Source organism: Grampus griseus (genome assembly GCF_964374135.1).
Source record: "Grampus griseus genome assembly, chromosome: 10".
Lineage (NCBI taxonomy): Eukaryota > Metazoa > Chordata > Mammalia > Artiodactyla > Delphinidae > Grampus > Grampus griseus.
In genome coordinates, this window is record NC_139004.1 from 97,028,135 (window position 1) to 97,052,650 (window position 24,516).

The 24,516-nt window shown below is 51.3% G+C and overlaps 2 protein-coding genes across 6 annotated transcripts; one reads left to right on the plus strand and one right to left on the minus strand.

The window, feature by feature from the left end:
• Positions 1-1,478: 1,478 nt before the first annotated feature.
• Positions 1,479-7,876, plus strand: OGG1 (8-oxoguanine DNA glycosylase). 4 transcript variants are annotated; one of them, XM_082662853.1, is made up of 8 exons: positions 1,479-1,555; positions 1,865-1,977; positions 2,298-2,545; positions 3,112-3,291; positions 4,965-5,146; positions 6,993-7,134; positions 7,270-7,319; positions 7,558-7,876. In XM_082662853.1, the coding sequence occupies exons 2-8, from the start codon at positions 1,871-1,873 to the stop codon at positions 7,663-7,665; spliced, it is 1,017 nt and encodes a 338-aa protein (XP_082518979.1). In that variant the 5' UTR covers positions 1,479-1,555; positions 1,865-1,870; the 3' UTR covers positions 7,666-7,876. The 4 variants fall into 4 exon arrangements, with proteins under 4 accessions (XP_082518979.1, XP_082518980.1, XP_082518977.1 ...); XM_082662854.1 differs by having other exon boundaries at positions 1,503-1,555; positions 1,870-1,977; XM_082662851.1 differs by lacking the exon at positions 1,479-1,555 and having other exon boundaries at positions 1,592-1,977.
• CAMK1 (calcium/calmodulin dependent protein kinase I) lies at positions 7,850-18,779 on the minus strand. 2 transcript variants are annotated; one of them, XM_082662849.1, is made up of 12 exons: positions 18,661-18,779; positions 16,203-16,317; positions 13,979-14,110; positions 12,678-12,752; positions 12,432-12,570; positions 11,492-11,618; positions 11,324-11,399; positions 10,521-10,633; positions 9,870-9,948; positions 9,686-9,773; positions 8,223-8,340; positions 7,850-8,114 (listed from the first exon to the last, which is right to left on the minus strand). In XM_082662849.1, the coding sequence occupies exons 2-12, from the start codon at positions 16,283-16,285 to the stop codon at positions 8,032-8,034; spliced, it is 1,113 nt and encodes a 370-aa protein (XP_082518975.1). In that variant the 5' UTR covers positions 16,286-16,317; positions 18,661-18,779; the 3' UTR covers positions 7,850-8,031. The 2 variants fall into 2 exon arrangements, with proteins under 2 accessions (XP_082518975.1, XP_082518976.1); XM_082662850.1 differs by lacking the exon at positions 10,521-10,633 and having other exon boundaries at positions 11,496-11,618.
• Between the last annotated feature and the right edge of the window lie 5,737 nt (positions 18,780-24,516).

Below are 24,516 nucleotides of genomic sequence, written 5' to 3' on the forward strand. Positions count from 1 at the left end.
GAAAGTTAATGACAGGGTAGTTATCTCCACAAAGACACCAAGGTTTAGACAAATTAAGTAACTTGCCACAGTTCCCACAACTAGGAAGTCGCAGAGCTAGCATTTGAACAAGAGCCCGCCTCCACAGCTGGCTCTTCAACCAGTATGCCGAACGACTGGAAGGGAAGAGTCTCGTGGCCATTCCTTCGTGAACTGCAGATGCTTCGAGTCCTTTGCCAGTGAGACGGTCCGGGTGCTGCTTCAGAGTCACTATAGCTGGGTGACCCTTCTTCCCCTGTTTAGCTGGGGCCTCAGCAGGAATGCAGAGGGACTCTTCATTCCCCACCTTGACACCTCTTCCAATTTAAGCATTTACTGGAGGAATGCCCTCTAAGCACCAGGCACCTGTGGGCCGTCGTGCCTGCCGAGGAGACAGACGCAGGAAGCAGCTGCCCCAGGGCCTGGTAACTCCTGAAGCCTGGAACTGAGACGCTGCCAGGCTCACGGCCCCCGCTGCTTGGAACTGTGGCAAGAAGCACACAGAGATACATCAGCCGTCAGTCTGTCCCTTAAGGAATCTGAAGGCTAATGGCTCAGATACAGTAACCAAGAATCACCGCCCAGAGGCAGTTCTTGTGGCCCTGCTTTTTGTGTCTTTCTCCAGAAGGTAAGAAGTTACATGATACATCTCTCCTGGGTCAGGTAGCCGACCCTGGCACCGGGGCTGCCCGGGGGGCCACACACTTGGTGGTCCTGTGGCCTCTCTGGGCCGCTGGGCGCAGTCCCCGAGGCAGGCCTACCCAGGCCCCGTTGGGCAGGGCTGAGGGAGTGCTGTGGAGGAAGGCCCTAGACGGAGGGAGCAGCTGTGGCAGCCAGTCCGAGGAGGCAGGCCTCTGACGAGGAAGTCTGTGAGGAGGCCTAAGCCTACAGCGTCGAGGCTCAGGGACAAGCCCTTGGAGGGTAGCGGCTCAGCGGGTGAGCGCGAAGGCAGAATCCTCGGGAGCCAGATGCCAGATGCCGTGGAGACACCTCAGGGGCTCGGCGGGCCCGGAGCTGCGTTCCGGCGCGATTCTCAGTGAGGGGGTGGTTCAGGGGAGGCCGACTGAGGAGGGCGAGGATCAGCCCCGAGAGGCTCGGTGAGAAAGGCTAAGGATGGCGAGGGATAGGACTTGGTTCTGTGGGCGGGCAGACCCTGAGGAATCCCAGGGCTCTGAGAAGATCAGGCAGTGAGGACTGGGGCCTGAGGGCGCACAGTGCGCCCGGACCCTGGGGAGCGGGGATGGGACACACCGGCGTGCCGAGTGCAGCCGAGCCCACAGAGGAAAGCCCAAGGGCGGGCAGCTAGCCCAGAGCGCGCCAACCGCTGCGGCGCCACGGAAAGGCCCGCCCACCCGCCGCCACGCCCGATTCTCATTGGCGACTCTTAACTCTCCGTGGATTGGCTACCTCTGGATCCAATTAGCCGGGCTTGAACCGTACTTCCGGTGAGAGAGGTCGGACGCTGGAGAAAGCCGAAGAGAGCGCTTCCGCGCGCTTCCCAAAGTCGCGGAAGCTCTTTGGGACAGTGGGGACAGTGGTGCGCGCCCGGAGGCTGTGGGGGGCGGGGGAGGATACGTAAGGAGGAAGGACGGGAGTGTCGGGACAGAGTGGGAGGGACGGAGCGTTGGTGAACCGCAAGGAGTGGGGCCTTTGGGGAGTGGAGAAATTGAATAAAACTGGGCGGGCCTTAAATAAGCAAATTAAGAGGCTAGGATTTGGTGGGCGAGGCCTAGAGGGGCGTGACCTTTGGGGCGGTGTCTCGGCGGAGCGTTGAGCTGCTTTGAGTGGGCGAGGGCATCATGGGGCGGAGCCTGACGTGGAAATGTTAGCCCGCTCCCTTCTGCAGCGTAGCATGAGACATCGCACTCTAGCCTCCGTCCCGGCCCTGTGGGCCTCCATCCCCTGTCCACGCTCTGAGCTGCGCCTGGACCTGGTTCTGGCTTCTGGACAGTCATTCCGGTGAGTGACCCTGGCTCCTGGCTCCTCGGCACAGCAGATCCTGGGGTGCATTGGGGGTGATGAAGAAACTTCAGAGTACAAAAGAGGAGACTGAGGCACGGGTGGTGACCGTGTTACATGCTTTATAAAGTGGAGGTGAGGTAATAAGCCTGCGCAGTGTTGTTGCGAGGATTACATGATATAACTGATGTAAAAGAAAGCACTTTTACTTTGCAGTTTGTAAGTCAGTTTTGTATATGGAGCAGTTATAAGATGGGAGGGCCCCAAAGGGTGCAGGAAGGGAAACTGAGTGCTAGGGCTGCCCTGTGCCTGGGGGTCAGGTGGAGGGAGCAAAGCCCTGCGCACTGGAGTGGCGTGCTGGCCGACCAGGTATGGACACTGACCCAGACTGAGGAGCATCTTTACTGCACTGTGTACCGAGGGGATAAGGGCCGGGTTGGCAGGCCCACACTGGAAGAGCTAAAGGCCGTGCGACAGTACTTCCGGCTGGATGTCAGCCTTGCTCAGCTGTATCACCATTGGAGTTCTGTGGACCCCCACTTTCAAGAGGTGGCTCAGAAATTCCAAGGTGAGTACAGAGCCTGAGGCAGGGGTTGGGGTGCTTGTGATTTGGTTAAGTTACTCAGTTTCACCATCTGTAAAATGGGGATTATATCCACCTCATAGGATTTTATGAGGATTAAAGAAGCTAAGCCATGTAAAGTGCTTAGAATAGTGCCTGACACATAGTAATTATTATTACTGTTATTATTGTCCTGCTGACCACCATAGTGGAGTGACAAGGATATTGAGCCAAATCCTGGCTGTGTGATCTGGGGCTGGTGACATCATTCATTCTGTAAATGTTTACAGAGCATCAGCTATGCGACTGGGGATACCACAGTGAACAAAACAGAAACAAATCCCCACCCTCATAGTGCTTACATTGTGGCTTCTTCATCTGTGGAATGGGATGATAACCCAGACCTCACAAGATGCTATGAGGAATGAGAGCTCTGGTGTTGCTTTCTCTAACAGTGCTGTCCCTCATTCCCCTGGGATACCCCGGAGCCTTGGTACCTAGAATCTGAGGGTGAGAAGAGGCCACTCCCAATAACAGGTGATTTCTGGTTCCTCTGCCTTTCTGGTCCCCAGGTGTGCGACTCCTTCAACAGGATCCCATTGAGTGTCTCTTCTCCTTCATCTGTTCCTCCAACAACAACATTGCCCGCATCACTGGCATGGTGGAGCGGCTCTGCCAGACCTTCGGACCTCGGCTCCTCCAGCTTGATGATGTCATCTACCATGGCTTCCCCAGCTTGCAGGCCCTGGCTGGTGAGTAGGTGGGTCCTTGCCTCCAGGCCTTCCAGCAGCTTTCAAGGTCTGTTCAGTTCTCCCCTGGTGCCCTTCTCCCATCTCAAAGCTTCCTGCCTTTCTAAATACTGCCCTCATCCGGAATACTGCCCTGCCTGGTCTGATCAGCCCCAGTTACACCTCATCTTCCTTATCTGTCCCTGAAATGTCAGCACCTCAGTAGTCTGGACCTTTTGCCCCATGGGTTCAATGGCTCATCAGAAGACATCTGTATACAGTGTACAGTAATTTGGGCTTAAGAGCACGCATTCTAGAGACAGCCTGCCTGGGTCAGAATCTCAACTCTGGCACGTGACTTCTACGTATATGACCTTGAGCCATTATTTAGCCTCTGTGTGCCTCAGTTTTTTAATCCGTTGAATGGGATAAGAATAGCACCTACCGGGCTTCCCTGGTGGTGCAGTGGTTGAGAGTCCGCCTGCCGATGCAGGGGACACGGGTTCATGCCCCGGTCCGGGAAGATGCCACATGCCGCGGAGCGGCTGGGCCCGTGAGCCATGGCCGCTGAGCCTGCACGTCCGGAGCTTGTGCTCCGTGACAGGAGAGGCCACAACAGTGAGAGGCCCACGTACCGCAAAAAAAAAAAAAAAAAGAATAGCACCTACCTATCAGAGTTGTCATGAGGGTTGAGTAAAGGAATACACATACTGCACCTAGCACAGTGTTTGGCTTATGGGATGTAAACAGAAAATTCAACTTGTTATCTCTGCAATGAATCCAACAATTCTGCAACCAGAAACACATATGTTCTTCACGGCAGCCCTGTGAGGCAAGTGTTTTACAGAGGCAAGTATATCAGTTGGCAGTTGTGAGAACCAAGCTAGAGAAAGTGCTTGGTGACTGCATAGCAAGGAGACAGCCCCCTCTGGAGAAAACAGAATGTTTTAGGTGCTTAGAAACCCAATCTTGGGTCTTAGCTCCCAGCCTAGTAGTCATAAGACCTCAAGAAATTCATTCACCTCTCCAAGCTTCTCTTAACTTGTTTGTGGAATGGGAATAACAGTCTCTATCCAGAAGGGTTTGAGGGATGAATAAAGCAATCATGAGGTAGGTAGTGCAATGGGTTAAGAGCACAGGCTTGGTGTCCCAGACCTCAGTGCAAGGTCCCATCTCTACCATGTCCTTTCTTGAGCAAGTTACTTAACCTCTTCTAGGCCTTCATTTTCTCCATCCATAAAGTGGGAAGAACAATAATATTGTCATCAGGGTCCTTGAGAAAAGTAAGCATGATAATGTACCTAAAGCACTTTGCCCATGCATGATACCCGGGACTTGAAAATAGAAGCTGTTGCTGTTATTATGACTTTTATTTTAGATCATGAATGTGAACGCCCTTTGGAAAGGTTAAGGAACTTAACTGGGGAGTTCCTCCAGGGCAGCAAGTCCTTCTCAGTCCCTTCTGCAGTGCACAGCACATAGTCAGTGCTCAGAGAACATTTGTGGAGGGGCAGAACCCAGGCCTTAACCCTTTCCTTTGTACATGCAAGTGTCCTGGGGTCTCCCAGAGGGTGGCAAGGTAGGAGAGGGGTGCTTAGGGAAAGCATTCCTGTGGGGTGCAGGGCTCACACACTAGCCTGATGACAGGAAGGATGTGATAATGCCTGACCCCTGATCCCCTCCCCACCACCCCACAGGGCCACAGGTGGAGGCTCAGCTCAGGAAGCTGGGCCTGGGGTATCGTGCCCGCTATGTGAGTGCCAGTGCCCGAGCCATCCTGGAAGAACGGGGTGGACTTCCCTGGCTGCAGCAGCTGCGCAAGGCGCCCTACGAGGAGGCCCATAAGGCCCTCTGCACCCTGCCTGGGGTAGGCACCAAGGTAAGACCCCAGGGGGGTAGGAGCTGCCCTCACCACCCATGCAGAGAGTAGCGGAGGAGTAGAGAAGGCAGGCCTGAGAGTTGGGTGCTTGGATGCGGGCTTCTCTTCTGGAGGCAGAGTGGGAAGGAGAAAGGATACCAGCAGATGTCTTATTAGAGAAATGTAGAATGCAGAAAGGTTATAAAAGACATTGCTCTTTGAATGCGTTTTTAGAAAAACCATTTGTTTAGGTACATATATACACTGCTATATGCAGAAATTTCCAGAAGGAATCACAGGGAACTTAATAGTGGTTACCTTTGGGAAGACAAATGAAAAGATGTTTCCACTTTTCATTTTGTTCTTCTCGTAAAATTATATGCACTTATAGAACTTCTTGTTAAATATCAACAGCGTTAGCTATCAGAAAGATGATTGGGAATTTGGCATTTATTGTTTTCTCTTTTATATTTCTCTATGCTTTAAAAATGAACTTTTGCTTAAAGAACTCTTTTTCATGGGCTCTGAACTCCAGCCTAACATTAAATCTGGGTTCTGCGTCTGCCTAGCTGTGTAACTTTGGCCAAGTCATTTCACCTTTCAGAACCTCAGTTTTCTTGTCTGCGAAACAAGACAAGGGGCTTCCCTGGTGACGCAGTGGTTAAGAATCCGCCTGCCAATACAGGCGACATGGGTTCGAGCCCTGGTCCGGGAGGATCCGACATGCTATGGAGCAACTAAGCCCGGGGGCCACAGCTGCTGAGCCTGCGCTCTGGAGCCCGTGAGTCACAACTGCTGAGCCCGCGTGCTACAATTACTGAAGCCCGTGCACCTAGAGCCCGTGCTCCACAACAAGAGAAGCCACAACAATAAGCCTGCACACCACAACGAGGAGGGGCCCCCACTCACCGCAACTAGAGAAAAGCCCGCGTGAAGCAACAAAGACCCAATGCAGCCAAAAATAAATTAAATAAATAAATAAATTTATTAAAAAAAAAACGAGAACCTGACACACATAAGATGTTCACCCAGTAGCACTCTCATCACAGCTGTTTTTTATTTATATATATATATATATATATATATATATATATATTTTTTTTTTTTTTTTTTTTTTTGCGGTACATGGGCCTCTCACTGTTGTGGCCTCTCCCGCTGCAGAGCACAGGCTCCGGACGTGCAGGCTCAGCGGCCATGGCTCACGGGCCCAGCCGCTCCGCGGCATGTGGGATCTTCCCAGACCGGGGCACGAACCCGTGTCCCCTGCATTGGCAGGCGGACTCTCAACCACTGCGCCACCAGGGAAGCCCTATATTTTTTTTAAAAGAATTTCTTAATACCAGGAGCTATTTCTTTTTTAAAATTAATTAATTAATTAATTTATTTATTTATTTATTTTTGGCTGCATTGGGTCTTCGTTGCTGCACGCAGGATTTCTCTAGTTGCCGTGAGCAGGGGCTACTCTTCATTGCAATACACGGGCTTCTCATTGCAGTGGCTTCTCTTGTTGCGGAGCACGGGCTGTAGGTGCACGGGCTCAGTAGTTGTGGCTCATGGGCTCAGTAGTTGTGGCTCGCGGGCTCTAGAGCGCAGGCTCAGTAGCTGTGGCACACGGGCTTAGTTGCTCTGAGGCATGTGGGATCTTCCTGGACCAGGGCTTGAACCCATGTCCCCTGCATTGGCATGCGGATTCTTAACCACTGTGCCACCAGGGAAGTCCACACAGCTGTGTTTTAAATTATTAATCGAATGTACAATCATAGTAACCTCAGAGTGGAGAAGGAAGCAGCTGGCTTTGGGGCTAGAAGCAGGTTGCTGGCTGGACCCTGCCATTCCTCCTCTGTGGCTCACTCTGTGTCTGTCAAAGGTGGCCGACTGCATCTGCTTGATGGCCCTAGACAAGCCCCAGGCTGTGCCCGTGGATGTCCACGTGTGGCAGATCGCTCAATGTGACTACAGCTGGCACGCCACCACCAAGGGTCCGAGCCCCCAGGCCAACAAGGAACTGGGTAAGGAGAGAGTGGGATGTCGGGACTGGCAGTGAGCTGAGGTGGTGGAAACTTCCCACACCTCCCCCTACGCCCCACCCTTGTGGATAGGGAGCAGGAGGGCCAATCAATGTCGCCTCACCACTTCTGGTTTAGGAAGCTTTTTCCGGAGCCTGTGGGGACCTTATGCTGGCTGGGCCCAAGCAGTGAGTGTACCTAGCCTTCCCGTCCTCCTCCAGTCCAGACCCCATAGGACTTCGCCCCAAGCCCTGACCCACTTTCTTCTACCCCGCCACTGCCCCAGGTGACCCTAAAGGACTCTCCACCCACCCCAGCCCTGACTCCAGTGGACTCTCCTTGCCTCAGCCCTGCCCCCCATGAACCCTTCCGGCTCCCCACACGGCACCCCCAGTCTTGACCCCAGTGTACCCTCTCTCCACTCAGACTCCTCCCCCCCACCAGGTGCTGTTCAGTGCTGACCTGCGCCAACCCCACCGAGCTCAGGAGCCACCAGCAAAGCGCAGAAAGAGATGCCCAGGGCCGGAAGGCTAGGTGGGGGCGCTGGACGAAGGGATGCCCCAAATACCCCTCCCCACCATTCCCCCTTCTCATCCCCATTCAGTCTCATGTTGGAAAGGGGGCTCCTTGCAGCTACCTCAGGGGCCAGGCACCCTCAAATCAAGCAGTTTGCGTGACAGTGTGGGATGGGAGTTGTCTGGGGAGACAGAGCTACCTGTGGTTTTAACCTCTTCCCTTTATTATAAGAAGGAACAATAAAATAGAAACATTTGTATGGAAAATGCAGTGGAGGGGCTGTAGGGAAAGGGGTGCGGAGCGGGTGGAGCAGGGTAACTCCCCAGTTCAGGGAGGGGGGGAGCAGGCTGCCCCCAACCCCTCCTACACGGGGGATCCAGGCCCCTAGAGCTGGGGGGCCAGTGTGGGAGACAGTTCCGGGCCCGGCTCCACGCAGCAGTCTCGACAGCAGCAGCTGGCCACCGGCCCTACACGGGGAGAGAAAGCAGAGTTGGCCACAGGAGGAGACCCTCTGCTCTAGTGTGGGTGCCTCTCTGTGGACCACCCTTGCCCTTCCACAGAGCCCAGGGCCTCACCCCCAGCTGCTGGGGCCAGCAGCTCCCCGTGGCTCGCCGTCTGTCCCTGCCCCTCCTGGCTGGTGCCCAGCTGTAGCTTCCTCATGTGCCGCACCACGGCCGTGGCATTGAAGGCTTGCTGTGGAGAGAGGCAGAAGAAGGGACTTTGGAGAGAGCAGGACATCACGGGGCAGGGTCTGGTGGTGTAATTCTCACAGCAGTTCTGTTAGTTTTATTCAGGCAATATTGGTTGATCGCCTAAAACTCCCTGAAACATCTACAAGGCTTTATTAAACTATATTCAGTCATATCATATAGTAATACACACACACACATGTATAAAATGTATATATAGATAGACATGCGTAACTTTTTATATATAATTAATTTATATTCACATAAGAGTAAACAATATAGCATTATGTGTCAGGCACTGTTCTAAGCACTTTACATAATAGTTCATTTAATCTTCACGAATGTCTTTGAGGTGGGCACTATTACTGTCACCATTGTCAAAGGAGGAAACTGAGGCACAGAGAGGTTAACTAACTTGCCCAGGTGTGTGTGTATCATTCTCTATTCAACCTATCCACTGAGATGTCCCTCAAATTTACCATGTCCCAAACCAAAATCATCCCCTAAACAAGTTTCTGCCCCTGGGATCTCCATCTTAGTGACGGTACCGCCATCTACTTCATCCCCGACCAAAATTTTGGGCCAGCCCTGGACATCTCTTCTCTCCCCCAGTATCCATTGTACCATCACTTCTTGTCAGTTCTGCCTCCCAAACGACTCCTGGACCAACCAGTGTTCTCTGTTCGCAGTGCCACTGCTCTGGTCCAAGCCCTCACTGTCTCCTGACTATGTCTCTGCCACAGCCCCCTAAAGGGTCTCCCAGCCTCCTCTGTGCCTTTCTGCATCTTGAGAGCCCTTTCTAATGGGCAAGTTCCAGCTGAAAATCCTTCTGGGGCTCCTCAGCATCCCCAGGATCAAATCATTGCTCCACTGTGGCCCCCGAGCAGCCTGGCCCCTACCTGGGTCTGCAGCCTGGGCTCCTGGCCCACAGCTCCTCCAGTCCAGCCAGGCTTAGCGCTTACACTGCCCTGAATGGCTGCACTCTCACGTCTCCTGGCCCTTTGCACCCTGGTTCCGTCTGCCTCAGACATTATTCTGCTGTGCCCAGCTAATTCCTACTCGGCTATCACGTCTGACAGGTTTATGCCCCTTCCAGGATCTCGTGGCTTGGGTTCGATGTCTCCTTAAGAAGTATACACTGTTCTCCCTCTAGACTTGGAGGTCAGGGACCATCACTGGAATAGAGTAGGTGTCAGAGCATTGAATGAATGAATGAGGTTCTTCAGTAAGCACTCCTGAGCATTTACAGTGTGCCCCACAAGGTGCAAACTGCTGTGTGAGCTGAGGGCTGGATGGGGCTGGGGAGGAGTCCTGGGGAGGCTGGGACCCAGGACTAAACGTGGGCTCACCTTCCACTTGCTCTTGGCAAAGTTCTTCTTGATCTGCTCGCTCACCGACTGGTGAATATTCTTATCTAGAGCTGTATCTCCTGCAATCCTAGAGCGGATGTGTGTGGAGGGTTGTCAGTGAAGGTTGAGGCAGGCCTGGGGGCCCCAGATCCCACCCCAGCCTGCAGCTTGTGGGAGCTCTCACCAGGGGTGCTGCAAGGCCTGTTCACAGGTGAACCTCTTCTCTGGATCCTTCTCCATCAAGTGCCGGATGAAGTCTTTGGCTGAATCCCCAAGACAAGAGCAAAGACAGCATGGTGGTGCCTGAGAACACCCCCAAGATAGAACCCACCCCTCAGGTCTGGCTGGCACCGAAGCCAGATCTGTCCATTCACCACCCCACCCTACCTGCACCCTTTTCTCTAAGCCCCCAGGCCCACCCCAACCCTCCAGCTTTCTCCCTTAAGAATAACTTGTTCCTAGAGAAGATTGTGCTCAGTGTATTCACACTGATGTGTACCTGACTGATAATGGCTTCACAGCTTTGCCTCCTAATCGGAGGCACAGGAAGACAGATAAAAACATGAATGGTGGTGTCTTAGGCATTAGGAAGTCAGTGGGGGGAGGTATTTTCTAAAATACTATGTTTGAAGACCGAATGAATGAAAGCCTACAGTTTCTCAGGCCAGGAGCCAGGCAAAGAGAAGCACCCAGGGTGGGTGTCTGGTCTCGAAGACAGCTCTGTTAGTCTGGGGCTGGGGAATCTGGTGGAAGGAAGGCAGAGAGGAGACCCTTAAAGCAGATGAGGAAGGCACCGGAGGTAGGACCCAGGGGAAGAAAGCAAAGCCCCAAATACCAGAGTCAGAGATGTCGTCCCAATAAGGAGAGTCAAACTCGTACTCGGCCTTCAAAATCTGTTCAAAGAGTTTGGCATCGTTCTCGTCATAGAAGGGGGGATAACCACAGAGCCTGGGCAAGGAGAAACTCATTCTCATTTCCATTTTCATTGTACCCACTGGCTCCAGGATGGAGCTTTGGGGCAGTCTCAGGGATCAGGCAGGACCCACAGGAAGGAGTTCCCCCTTTTACAAAGGGGGGAAATTTGGCCCTCTCTGCCTTGCTCACTCCTGTCCAGCTACCCTGGCTTTCTGTTCCTTAACATGCCGCCATCTGTCCTTCCTCAGGGCCTTTGCACTTGCTGTGCCCTCTGCCTAAACCATTCTCCCCCCACACCTCGAATGTCTGGCTCCCTCACTTCAGTCAGGATGCCACTCATGCCACCTCCTCAGAGAGGCTCCCTGACCTCCTATCTACAATAGCATCCAACCCCATCTCCCTCCCCTGCTTGATTTTTCTTCTTAATATTTCTTACCACCTGCCATTATTTTATAGATTTACTTATTTATTTTCTGTCTCCCTTACTAGCATGTCTGCTCCCTGAGGGCAGGCACCTTGTCTGTCTTATTCTCTGCTAAAGCCCCAGTGCTTGGCACAGTGCCAGAAACGTAGTATCTGTTGAGTGAAGTAATATTAGTCATTAATTGGTAGATATAAATATGGATGGCAGGAAAGAAGAAATGGCAGGGAGGAGGAAGAGAGCAAAGTAGGGGAGAGAAGAACTCTGAAGCCACATCCCCAACGGCCAAGCCCCCCACTCACAGGATATAGGCGATGACCCCAATGGACCAGCAATCCACTGCCTTGCTGTAGGGCTTCTGGGCCAGCACTTCAGGGGCTGTGGAGGGAAGGGGACATGGTGGTGACAAATCTGCCCGGCAGCTTTGGGTTCCTCCCCCGCCCACAGTCCCAGCCCACGGCCCTCCGCACCCACGTATCCTGGGGTCCCGCAGGCTGTGGAGAGCACACTGCCGGGGTCTTCCATCTTGGAGAGGCCAAAGTCGGAGATCATGATCTTGGAGTCTTCATCCAGGCTGTAGTACAGCAGATTCTCTGGCTTGGAAGATGGGAGGTGGGGGAAGAGGAGTGGGAGATGGCCAGAGGCCAGCAGGACCTTCTGCCTCCCCAAGCACCCCAGCGAGCCCCCCAAAAGCCACTGTGGCATCACAGCTGCCATCTTGGTTGGAGGCACAAGAAACTCAATTAAGTTCGAAGTTCCAAAAGGACAAGGGCCTCGGGGATATGGAAGGGAATTTCCTATAAACCTCAGGTGTGTACTGTGACACCCTAAAGAATTTTTGTGCGCCAGATCCTGTCTTGTGCTTGATTTCAGTTTATCCTTACCACATCCCTGCTAGCCCACTCTGAATAATCCCACTTTACAGTGGGGGAAACTGATGCCTTGAGAGGCAAAGTGACTTGCCTGAGAATCTACAGTTAGGGAGGGGAGTGGCAGGGAGAGAATTCAGACCCAGATCTGTTTCACCCCAGCACTCTTCTAGAGCAGAATGAGATGTACTACAAAACGTGAACCCCATCATTGTCTCTGAGGAGCAGGCTTTCAGGGGCTTCTGGCTTTCTTCTTTGTGTTTTGCTACCCCATTCAAGTTTTCTACAAAGAGCAAGTGGGACTTTTATTATCAGAAAAAGACATAAGATGCGACTGGGATAAAATAACAGCACAGTTCACCTTTGTGTCCATTTGTGTGTCAGAGATGGAATGGGGAGGAAGCAGTTTAGGGCTTACCGGGTCAATTCTGCAGATGGGAAAGCAAGGCTCAGCAAGGGGGTGAGAGGTACCCAAGGTCTCAGGAGTTTGCAGAGGCCCCACCCCTGGGTGCCCCAGCTCCCCACACACCCTCACACCCACCTTGAGGTCTCGGTGTACGATGCCCAGGTCGTGCAGGTACTTGACGGCATCCAGCACCTGGAAGATGAGGCGGCTGGCGTCCCGCTCTGTGTAAAAGCCTTTTTCCACAATTCGGTCAAACAGCTCCCCACCTGACACCCTGTAGCCAGGGACAGGGCAGTCTGGACAAGAGAACGGAAGGCAGAGAGGCCAGGGAGGGGGCAGCAGGGAGAGCTGTGAGGAAGGTGCAGAGGCAGGGCCACTCACAGCTGCATGATGAGATAGAGGTGTCCCCCACTTTCATAGATGTCATCCAGGGCTACAATGTTGGGGTGCTTGATCCTGAAAGGAGAAATGAGGTGGTTCAGAGGTGAGGACAGTTCAGCCACCTCCCCACCCTCATGGTGAAGAACCACCGCCTGCAAACCTGGGCAGGACGAGCCTGAGATCTGGGTCTCAGAGGGAAAAGCTGATTTACCATGATGTATCATAGTGTCATGGAAGGCAGGAGAGCCACAGGGGTTAACACTGGGCTCCGGCGTCAGACAGACCCGGGTCCTCATCCGCCTCTGCCACGTGCTGTTCGGGGGCAAGTCTTCTCACCTCACAGTGCTGATCAGTATATGATTTTAACACTTGTCTGGGTTTATAAAGTTGTCAGCCTCCCCCACCAGAACTCATCTCCATGAGACCAGCAGCTTTATCTTGCTCACCACCGTTGCTCCACACCTGGTGCAGAGTGGGTGCTCACTCATATTCACTGAATTGAGGGTAACCTCTCCGGGCTTCAGTTTCTTCATCTATAATATGAAGCCAGTGATAGTACTTCCCTCCAAGTGGTGGAATGAGGATCATGTGAGGAAATGCAGGGAAGAATCGGCACAATGCCTGGCACACAGTAAACGCTCCAGAAATGAACCAATGATGCTAATTGAGTTTGATGGAAGATTTGGCTCTGCCACAAACTTGCTGTGTGACCTTGGGCAAGTCCTTTGTCCTCTCTGGGCCTCAGTCTCCCTGACCCAATAGTGGAAATGATTATTTCATCCCTGCCCATGGTGGTTGGAAAGCTCAGGGGGGAGGCTGGAAGTGAAGATTCTATATGAGCTTTCCAGTGAGAACAGCAGGTTTCCCATCAGCATGAACAGTTTGGAGACCATTTGGTTGTTGAGTCAGGGCATCCGCAGATGGGCATTTTTCAACTTGCTGGGTGGTTTAATATGTGGCAGGAACTTGCGGTAGGTCTAGAGATAACGTCAGTTGAGATACATGGGTTTGAGACACATTCAAGGACTGACCTTTAGATCTGATTGGACGTTAAACCACTGTAAAGAAGCAGTGGTATCTCGGTCACATCTGTCATGTTAGCTGTTGTGCCAGGCACTTGAAATAAGGGACCTCTAATGCTCCCCAAATCCCTACCAAGTGGAGATTATTACCTCGTGTTACAAATGAGCAATTTGAGGCTCAGAGAGGTTAGATGATTTGCCCAAAGCAGAGATAGGAAGCGAATGGGAGGGGTCAAGGCAGGGTCAACCCAGGGCAGGGACAGGATGTGGCTCACGTACTTGTGCAGGACAGCAATCTCATTCTGCATGCTGCCCTCCTTGCCCTCCAGAACCTTCTTGGCGATACATTTGATGGCCACCAGCTTCTGAGTCCTCTTATCTTCTGCCAGGATTACCTCCGAGAAGGCCCCTCTGCAGAGAGAGGGGATTCACGAGGTGGGGAACTCAGCTTCCCTCCAGCCTCTCCTCCATCCCCCTATGGGTTACGTGACCATCCCCAGACCAAGGAGATGGGATGAGCCTCCCTCCATCACTCATTCACCTCCCTGGTGCCAGAGGTGACCTGGCCAATCAGAGTAGTCTATCCCCTGGCCACAGTAATTGGGTCCTGTGATATAAGCCAGGTTACTGGCACTTTGAGAATGAGGTGCTCTTTCCTGCTAAGCTGGTAAGACGTAAGCTTGGAGCTAATGGTGGTCATCTTTGCCACCACTTGGGGAGAGCCTGCTTGAGAATGAAGCCAACACAAAGGAAATCAGAGCTGAGAAACCGTCAAAGACAATTTCCTGATAACATCATGTGAGCCCCTGCATCCCATGCCTGAAGTTTACTCCCTAGGCTTTTTTATTATGTGCATGACTCATTCACTCCTTTTTCTGCAAAAGCCAATTTGAGTCATGGCTTATTTAACACCCTTTAGAACCATGAAGAACCATCAGTATCACCTGGGAACTTTTCAGAAGTGTGGAATCTCAGGCCCCGCCCTAGACCTACTAAATCAGAATCTGCATTTTTAATTTTTATTTATTATTTTATTTTTCGCTGTGTTGGATCTTTGATGCTGCGCGCGGGCTTTCTCTAGTTGCGGCGAGCGGGGGCTACCCTTTGTTGCAGTGCGCAGGCTTCTCATTGTGGTGGCTTCTCTTGTTGAACACGGGCTCTAGGCACGCGGGCTTCAGTAGTTGTGGCTCACGGGCTCTAGAGTGTAGGCTCAGTAGTTGTGGTGCACAGGCTTAGTTGCTCCGCATCATGTGGGATCTTCCCGGACCAGGGCTCGAACCTGTGTCCCCTGCATTGGCAGGCGGATTCTTAACTACTGCGCCACTAGGGAAGCCCTAGAATCTGCATTTTAACAAGACTGTCAGGTGATGTGTATCCTCACTGAAGTTTGAGAAGCAATGCTTTCTAACAGGCTCTTAGAAAGGAACACATTCATTTTCACTAAAGTTCACTGATTAAGGAGGGTTTACTAGTGTTCTTTCTAGGACGGTTTGCTTTCCCTGGGATAATAAGAAGCCATAAGTCAAAGAAAAGCATCTCTCGTGAAAGCTCAATCGTCAGAATAACTAGTGACTGTGATAGCCTCATTGCTGGTTTCCAGTCTTGTCCCTCTCCAATTTCCCTTCTGTGCTGTGGCCAGAGTGACCATCCTGAATTGCAAATCTGCCACAAAGTCTTAAATGTCTTCCTGTGGCTCATGGGGTCAAGTCCAGCCTCCATAGCTTGGCTTTCAGGCCTTACATGACCTGTTCCTCTCTCTTCTCAGCCTCTTCTTCCACTCTTCCCCCAGGCTCTGATGAGAAGCTCCACTAGACTCTCTCTCCTTCCACACATAACATGCCTCTGAACCTTTGCTGATGCTATTCCTTCTGCCTGGAATGCCTTCTCCCTCTCTGACAAGTACACTCCTACCCATCCTTTAGTCCCCAGCTCTAATACTCCCTTCTCCATAAAGTTCTTCTCCACACAGAAGCCACTGCTCTCTCTGGGCTCAACAAAGTCCTCATTCCCGAATTTAGCTAGAGCACAGCACACACCCTGTTGTCATTTTCCGTAGGTCTGTCTCCCTCACATGTTTGGGATCGACTTGGGAGATCAGGTTTGAGTTATTTCTGGATTCCCACCACTGAGAACAAAGCCACGCCCAGCTTCAGTTCCAAAACCTAGGCCAGAACCCCCAGTTCTTGGCAGCAAGTTTGAAAAACTGGCTCCTTCATTCCTCCCACTTTCTTCTCGTCACAGGAACCCAGAGCTGTGGCAAGAGCAGCCTCTGTTCCACCCACTGTCAGCCAGAAGTGAGAAGCCCAGGCCAGTCGGGCCATACAAGGCCACCATGGGGCCTGGGCAGTAGGAAACAGGAAGCAGTGATCAACTGGCTAGAGGAAGCACCACCCTGGACTCAGCCTCCCCAGCCAGTCAGGCCCAGGAGTGAGGACCTTCCCAACCGCCCCCCCCACCCCCAGCTCAGGAACAGCTCTCCCTTTCCTCCTGCCCTGAGACTCACGTTCCCAGAACATCACGGAAGTCGTAAATGTCCCCAATGTCCTCCGCCTGCTTCCAGCTGGGGCCTTCCACTGCCCCCGGCATGGCCCACTGCCCCCTGGCCACAGCCAGGGCTCCTGGGAAAGGGAATGGAAGGAAAAGACTCAGCAGGGCCCAGGCTTCTTCGTGGGAACTTACTGGGGGCCCCATTCAGCCTGCGTTTATTCATTCCTTGATTCATTCATTTGACAAAATCATTCAACTTTCACTCATTCACAGGCCATTTGTTCATTCAGCAACATCCATGCATCATATCCTTATGCCTAGAGGAAAATCCTTCAGGGTGGCAGCAAAATTCTTTATTCAACAAAGTCACTCATTCATTCGTTTATTCAGCTCACCTCCCAGTTCCTCCCTTTCTAAATCCAAACACTCAGGGGGACACTGACCTCTGGGAGGACAGCAGAGAAGACCCCAGAGCAGCTTATAGAAATGCACAGCCCCGGAGGATCCCCTGTCCCCAGAACCAGCGATGTCCCAGCCCCACCCTGGGAATTGCTGGGGTGTCTCCTCTCCCTCCTCCTTCTCCCTGCCAGGCCTCTCGGAAATCAGTTTTCCGGCAGCCTGGGCTTCCAGCAATATCTCAGCCATGTTTTTAAATAGCTCCTTCTGCACTGTTACCACAGCAACAGCAGCCGCAGCTGGAGCTCCCTGGACCTCCTGTTACCCCCCTCTCACTCCTGACTCCCCATCTGGGTCCCAGCAGCCTGAGAAATGGTCCCACCCAACCTGTCCCCTCCCGGCTTGATCTCACCCTGATCCAGCCTGTACTTTTCTGTTGAGACGTCTGTCTCAACCAGCAGTAGAGGGTGAGCATTCTCTCTCCATTCATCAGATGGAGAATGGGGAGACTGAGGTTGGCGATGGATAGGGTCTGGACCCAGAGTTGCCCAATGACCCTAGCTGGGGCCCCAGCTAAGCTTGCTGAAGGTAAAGGCCTTGGAGGGGGCTGCGGCCAGACTAGGACCCATCCAGAGAACACAGCCTCTCAATCCCATCCCAGGCCCACAGAAAGTGAGGCCAAAAGAGAGACCAGTGTACTGTGTGACCTCAGGAAGAGCACTTTTCTTCTCTGTTTTTTCTGTGGGAAAATGAGGGGAAGGTGCCCTGACTAGAGCCCCTGATGTGCGATCCCACTCTGGGTGGGACTTTGTTCCCAGGGGGGTCTGGCCACCTATCCCAGGGGCAGAAACTTCTAGGAAAGGAAACTTGATGGTAAGCTCTAGAGGCAGAATTTTAAAACCCACCTGGAGGCCTGGCAAATACAAACCTCACAGTTCCACACATATCCCTACACCCAGATACACCACACCAAGACCCACCCACACCCCTGAACCCAAACACCTGCCCCCAGATCCAGCACACTCCATCTCCAGATGATGCTCTGACATCTCATCATACATGTACACCCAGACATCAGCACACATGTCCAAACACACACTTCCTCAGACATCCTCACACCCAGACATCCCTCCCACAGATCCCTCTCACACCCCAAAACACAAATCCACGTACACCTGGACGAGATGACATGCAGACAGGACAGACACACACACACAGACCCCTCACCTGTATACCAGACATCCCAGATTCATTCACACCCTTCACCCTCCAGCTCCTATACACCCTAGAAGCTCTTAAACTCCAAATCCTCAAAACATCTAACTCCAAACATCCTCAGTACACAACTGTATACCCCCCAACTCTGACTTACTGCCCTTTGAGCCAGATTCCAGCACACACAACACCTAGATACACAATGTGCAGCCCAAACACTGTTTCCCAGACATCCCCACCCATACGGATACGCTTACACACCAACATGCTGCAACTTCATATCAGATCCACTTGCCTGTGCTATGACATTCGCATACCCCAACACGGCCCCCACACGTCTTTACCTCCTAATGCCCAGTCCTTCCACATTCAGGCCCAGCTTAAGGCAGACACACAAACACACCCCTCCTCCTGAAGGCAGACACACACACACACACACACACACACACACACACACACACACACACACACACACACACACACACACACACACCCCTCCTCCTGAAGGCAGACACACACACACACACACACACCTCCTCCTGAAGGCAGATACACACGCACGCGCGCGCACACACACACACACACACACACACACACACACACACACACACACACACACACACACACACACACACACACACACACCCCTCCTCCTCCTCCTCCTCCTCCTTCCTCTTTTACCCACTCAGTAAAGGCAGCTGGGCCTGGGGCATAGGTGGGGGAGAAAGGCCCAGCCCTGCCCCTGTACAGTCCAGTACGCCCAGGCACCCCCTCCCATCTTTCGGGGTTGGTGTCCAGCAGCTGAAGGGTCCCGCCGCCCGACAGCGCCCAGGGTCACGGGCGGGGCGGTTCCCGGGCTGTACCTGCGGCTGCCCAGCCGCGGGGCTGGCTGGGAGGCGCGAGTTGTCAGGTGCCGAGCTCCGTCCGCCGTCCGCCGCTGCTGCGCGCTTGGCCAGCCCGCCCGCCCGTTCTCGGGCTAGGGCTCGATTCGGACTCAGCTGGCTCCCTCCGCCCGCCCGCGGCTCTGATGTCAGAGGAGGAGGAGCCTGCGGCGGAGGGACTAGGGACTGGGAGGTGAGGATCCGCTCCCGGGCTAGGGAAGGGGCGCTGGGGGCGGGGGTGGGCGGGGGAACCCTTAGTTCAGGTTGGAGCCTCCCTTTGGGTCTTTCCATCCTTCGTCTCCCGGCAGGGTCCTCGTTTCACAGAAGGAACAACTGAGGCACAGAGAGATGAAGGGTTCAGAATCAGCAGTTGGTCAGAAGTAGAGTCGAATTCGAACCCAAGTCTGTCTGATGGCGGAAGCTGGCCATTTTCACTCTGTCTCTTGGAGTTCCTTTCAGACCAGTTCCTTGAGCTCTCTTAAGGTTGGACGCTGTCCCTCCTCCCCTACCCCCCCACCTCCGCCCCGGGGAATTAGGCCCTGGGAAGAGCTTAGGAAACTGATGGGGGTGGAGGGATGGGGCCGTAGGGAAAGGACAAAGCAAGAGTAGGAGGCAGTGAAGAGAATTGAGGCAACCGTAGGGTGGGGGCCGCATTTGACAGGCGGGAAAACTAAAGCCCGAGGTCCCCCTCTGAGGCAGAGCTGATGCTCTACTTCCCTACACCTGCCGGGCAGAACAGGAGGGTGCCCTGAGAGCCTGGGGCGGGGAGGGACGGGGGAGGAGGGAGAGTTAAATCAGGATCCTGGAGGAAGTCGGCCAAAGAGGACCGCGTGACTGGGCAGGCGCCAGTGACCGATGGCTCGGGGCCAGGTTGGGGAGGGAAAGCCCAAAAGTGCCCCGGGGAGGTAGGCAGGGGGCCAAGGGAACTGACTGACGTCCTCTTGCGCGAGGCCTTCTTTGGGAAGGTGGCCCGGGGTGTGTGTGGGGGGGCGGGGGGCGGGGCAGCAACTCCCAGGAAGTAGGGTTGGGGCTGGATGGACTGAAGGCAGCCAGAGGAGGCTCTTTGCCGGGGACCCCAACTACACCTCCATCATCACCCAGTGCTAGCCCTAACTCTTGAATTCCTGCATTTTCCAGGAAGATGGGGAAGGGACAATGCTTACCCCCAACTCAACTTCAACTGGCTTTTCCCTCTCTTATCCTCAGGACTGTGTCTGAGGGTGGTTAGTTATTATGCCCATTTTACAGTGAGAAAGGAAGATGGCAGAGATTCCTAAAAAGGATTTTTTTTTTTTTTTTTTTTTGCGGTACGCGGGCCTCTCACTGTTGTGGCCTCTCCCGTTGCGGAGCGCAGTCTCAGTGGCCATGGCTCACGGGCCCAGCCGCTCCGCTGCATGTGGGATCCTCCCGGACCGGGTCACGAACCCGTGTCCCCTGCATCGGCAGGCGGACTCTCAACCACTGCCCCACCACGGAAGCCCAAGGCTTTTTTTTTTTTATAAATTTATTTTATTTTTGGCTGCTTTGGGTCTTCGTTGCTGCACGCGGGCTTTCTATAGTTATGGCGAGAGTAGGCGCGCGGGCTTCAGTAGTTGTGGCACGTGGGCTCAGCAGTTGTGGCTCCTGGGCTCCAGAGCGCAGGCTCAGTAGTTGTGGCGCACGGGCTTAGTTGCTCCATGGCATGTGGGATCTTCCCGGCCCAGGGCTCAAACCCATGTCTCCTGCATTGGCAGGTGGATTCTTAACCACTGCGCCACCAGGGAAATCCCCCTAGAAAGGCTTCTGAGACTAACTTATCTGAGTCACACTCTGCCTTTCTGAGTCTCAGTTTCTTCATTGGGAATATCGATGACTGACTCAGAATTCTCCTGAGAATTCTATGAGACTGATGTATGTGAAATGCCTTGAATACCACTGGAATTAAAAATTTGACAGCTAAAATTTACTTCTAGTGTAAACTGAGGCTCAGAGAAGGGACCTGGTTTGCCTGGGGATAGGGGGCTAAGGGGCAATTTCCCTCCCCTAAATCTCCTTGCCATTGGTTAGATTCTTTCACTTGTCAAGTAATAGAATCCCAATCTAAGCCAGCTTCACCAAAGAGGAACCTATGGCTCACAGTAGCTGAGGCAAGACTGAAAGAGGAAAACCATGGATCAGGGTGTGAGACTGGAACTGGAGATACAGTACTTGGAGGATTTGCTTTCTCTCATCTCTCCTTGTCTCGATTTTTCTTTACACTTCGGCTTCCTTTCCTCTGCAGAGTGATCTCCTCTACCTGGCAGGAAGCATGGTGTGAGGCAGCCCCAACTTTCCAACTGAACCCAGCAAAAGAGGAGCTACACCCAGTTTCATGTATCAGTCTCAGGGAGGGACTCCGATGGGCTCTGCTGGAGAGACATGCCTATGCCTTTACCCCCAGAACTGTTGCCAGAGGAATAAGGTACTATACAGGGTAAGTGTACTGTCATGGGCAGCCACACCAAAGTCACAGGGGATGAAGATGGCTATCCTGCCCAAAGGAAATAGTCCTGGGCAGGCACAACTAACAAATCCATCCCAGCCGTGCTCCCATCAGTCAGAAAAAAAACGGCGTTAATATGTTTTGGTACATATTCTTCCAGACTTTTTTTGATGTGTATACATATACACACTTCCTCCTACAGCCCCCATTTCCAGTGAGCATATTTCAAGGTACTGAAGCAAAAAGTCAAGGAAAGTCAAATATATGAAAAAAAAAAGTAAAGGAAATAATCCTCTTCTCTCTTTTGTTATTAAAAAATGACAAAACAACTCAGACATCTCCATCAATTCTTTTATTATTTATTTATTTGGCTGCACCAGGGCTTAGTTGAGGCATGTGGGATCTTTAGTTGCAGCGTGCAGGATCTTTAGTTGCGGCATGCGAACTCTTAGTTACAGCATGTGGGATCTAGTTCCCTGACCAGGAATCAAACCTGGGCCCCCTGCATTGGGAGCTCAGAGTCTTAGCCACTGGACCACCAGGGAAGTCCCTCCATCAATTCTTGAATCCAACAGAAAATTAGCCATTAGATGAGTGAATGATCTTTTAAGATTAGAGAAAAATGGAAGAAATCACAAGGAAAAGATGGACAGGTTTCTTTACAAACATAAAAACATTCTTTTTTTTAATTGAAGTATAGTTGATTTACAATGTTGTGTTAATTTCGGCTGTACAGCAAAGTGATTCACCTATACATATATATATATATATATATATATGTATATGTATATGTATATATACACATTCTTTTTTTATATTCTTTTCCATTACGGTTTATCATAGGATACTAAATATAATTCTCTGTGCTATACAGTAGGACCTTGAGTTTATCCATTCCGTATATAATAGCTTACATCTGCTAACCCCAGCCTCCACCCCATCCCTCCCCCAACCCCCTCCCTGTTGGCAACCACAAATCTGTCCTCTATGTCTGTGAGTCTGTTTCTGCTTCGTAGATAGGTTCATTTCATGTTATATTTTATCTTATTTATGTATTTATTTTTTGGCCATGCTGCTCGGCTTGCGGGATCTTAGTTCCCAGACCAAGGATCGAACCTGAGCCATGGCAGTGAAAGTGCCAAGTCCTAACCCCTGGACCACCAGGGTGTTCCTTGTGTCATATTTTAGATTCCACATGTAAGTGATACCATATGGTTATTTGTCTTTCTCTTTCTGACTTGGTTCACTTAGTATGATAATCTCTAGTTGCACCCATGTTGCTGCAAATGGCATTATTTCATTCTTTTTTATGGCTGAGTAGTATTCCATTGTATATAGGTACCCCATTTTCTTTATCCAGTCATCTGTAGAAGGACATTTAGGTTGTTTCCATGTCTTGGCTATTGTGAATAGTGCTGCAGTGAACATAGGGGTGCGTGTAGCTTTTTGGATTAGAGTTTTTTCTGGATATATGCTCAGGAGTGGGATTGCTGGATTATATGGTAGCTCTATTTTTAATTTTCTGAAGAACCTCCATTCTGTTCTCCATAGTGGCTGCACCAACTTACATTCCCACCAACAGTGTAGGAGGGTTCCCTTTCCTCCACACCCTCTCCAGCATTTGTTATTTGTAGCGTTTTAATGATGGCCATTCTGACCAGTGTGAGGTGGTGCCTCATTGTAGTTTTGATTTGTATTTCTCTAATAATGATGTTGAGCCTCTTTTCATGTGCCTATTAGCTATTTGTATTTCTTCTTTGGAGAAATGTCTATTTAGGTCTTCTGCTCATTTTTCCATTGGGTTGTTTGTTTTTTTGTTTTTGAGTTGTATGAGCTGTTCGTATATTTTGGAAATTAAGCCCTTGTCTGTTGCATCACAAATATAAAAACATTCTTAACTTCTGTTTTTGGAAACAAAGCAAAAAAAGAAAAAAAGAAAAACCCTACCTTATTCCAAAATCATAACTAACAGTAAAAGGCAAACTTCAGACTGGGGAAATGTTTTACAAACAATGGGTTAATATTTCCATTATGTAAAGAACATAAAATTGATAATAGACTAAGAACCCAATAAATGGTCAAAGGAGACAGATGAAACACAATGAACATGGAACATTCTCTACCTCACAAGTAGTTAAGGAAGTACAAACTAAAAGAAGTCATTTATACCCTCTCAAATATAAAGTTTAAAAAAACTGGTAACCCCAAAAGCTGGTGTTAGTGTGAGCAATGGATACTTCTACATTTCTGGTGGGAAAATGACTTGCTAAAAATCTTTCTTTTGGAAAGCAATTTGGCAGTATGCATCAAAGGCTTAAATAATGTCCAGGCCTGGGACTTCCCTGGTGGTGCAGTGGTTAAGAATCCGCCTGCCAATGAAGGGGACACGGGTTTGAGCCCTGGTCCAGGAGATCCCACATGCCTTGAAGCAACTAAGCCCATGAGCCACAGTTACTGAGCCTGTGCTCTAGAGACCACAAGCCACAACTGCTGAGCCTGCACTCCACAACTACTGAAGCCTGCGCACCTACAGCCCGTGCTCCACAACAAGAGAAGCCACCGCAGTGAGAAGCCTGCACACCACAACGAAGAGTAGCCCCTGCTCGCCGCAACTAGAGAAAGCCTGCACGCAGCAATGAAGACCCAATGCAGCCAAAAATAAATAAATAAATAAATTTATTAAAAAAAGAAATAATGTCCAGGCCTTTTGACCCAGGAATTTCTCTTCTGGGAATGAATTTCAGGGAAATAATCCTAAATTAGGACAAATATATATGCGCCAAGATGTTTAAAGGAATATTTTTATAACAGGAAAATTTACAAGAAATCACCAAGAAGGGAATGATTAAAAAACATAAAGTACATCTACCAGATGTAATATTTCACAGCTCGTAAATTGACGGTAATGCAACCTACTTAAAAACGGAAAAAATGCTTATAATGTTAAGCAGGTATGCAGTTTGATAACTTCAATGTAAAATGCAAACTACAAATTATTCATAGCAGAGTGGAGAGAAACACCACAAATGTTAATGGTTAAAGAATTATCTGATTCGTTTTTTTTTTCCATTGATTAATTATTTATTTTTGGCTGTGTTGGGTCTTCATTGAAAAAGTGGGCTTTCTCTAGTTGCCTAGTTGCGGTGAGTAGGGGCTACTCTTTCTTGTGGTGCGTGGGCTTGTCATTGCGGTGGCTTCTCTTGTTGCAGAGCACGGGCTCTAGGCGCGCGGGCTTCAGTAGTAGTGGCTTACAGGTTCTAGAGCGCAGGCTCACTAGTTGTGGCGCATGGGCTTAGTTGCTCCACAGCATGTGGGATCTTTCCGGACCAGGGCTCGAACCCATTTCCCCTGCATTGGCAGGAGGATTCTTAACCACT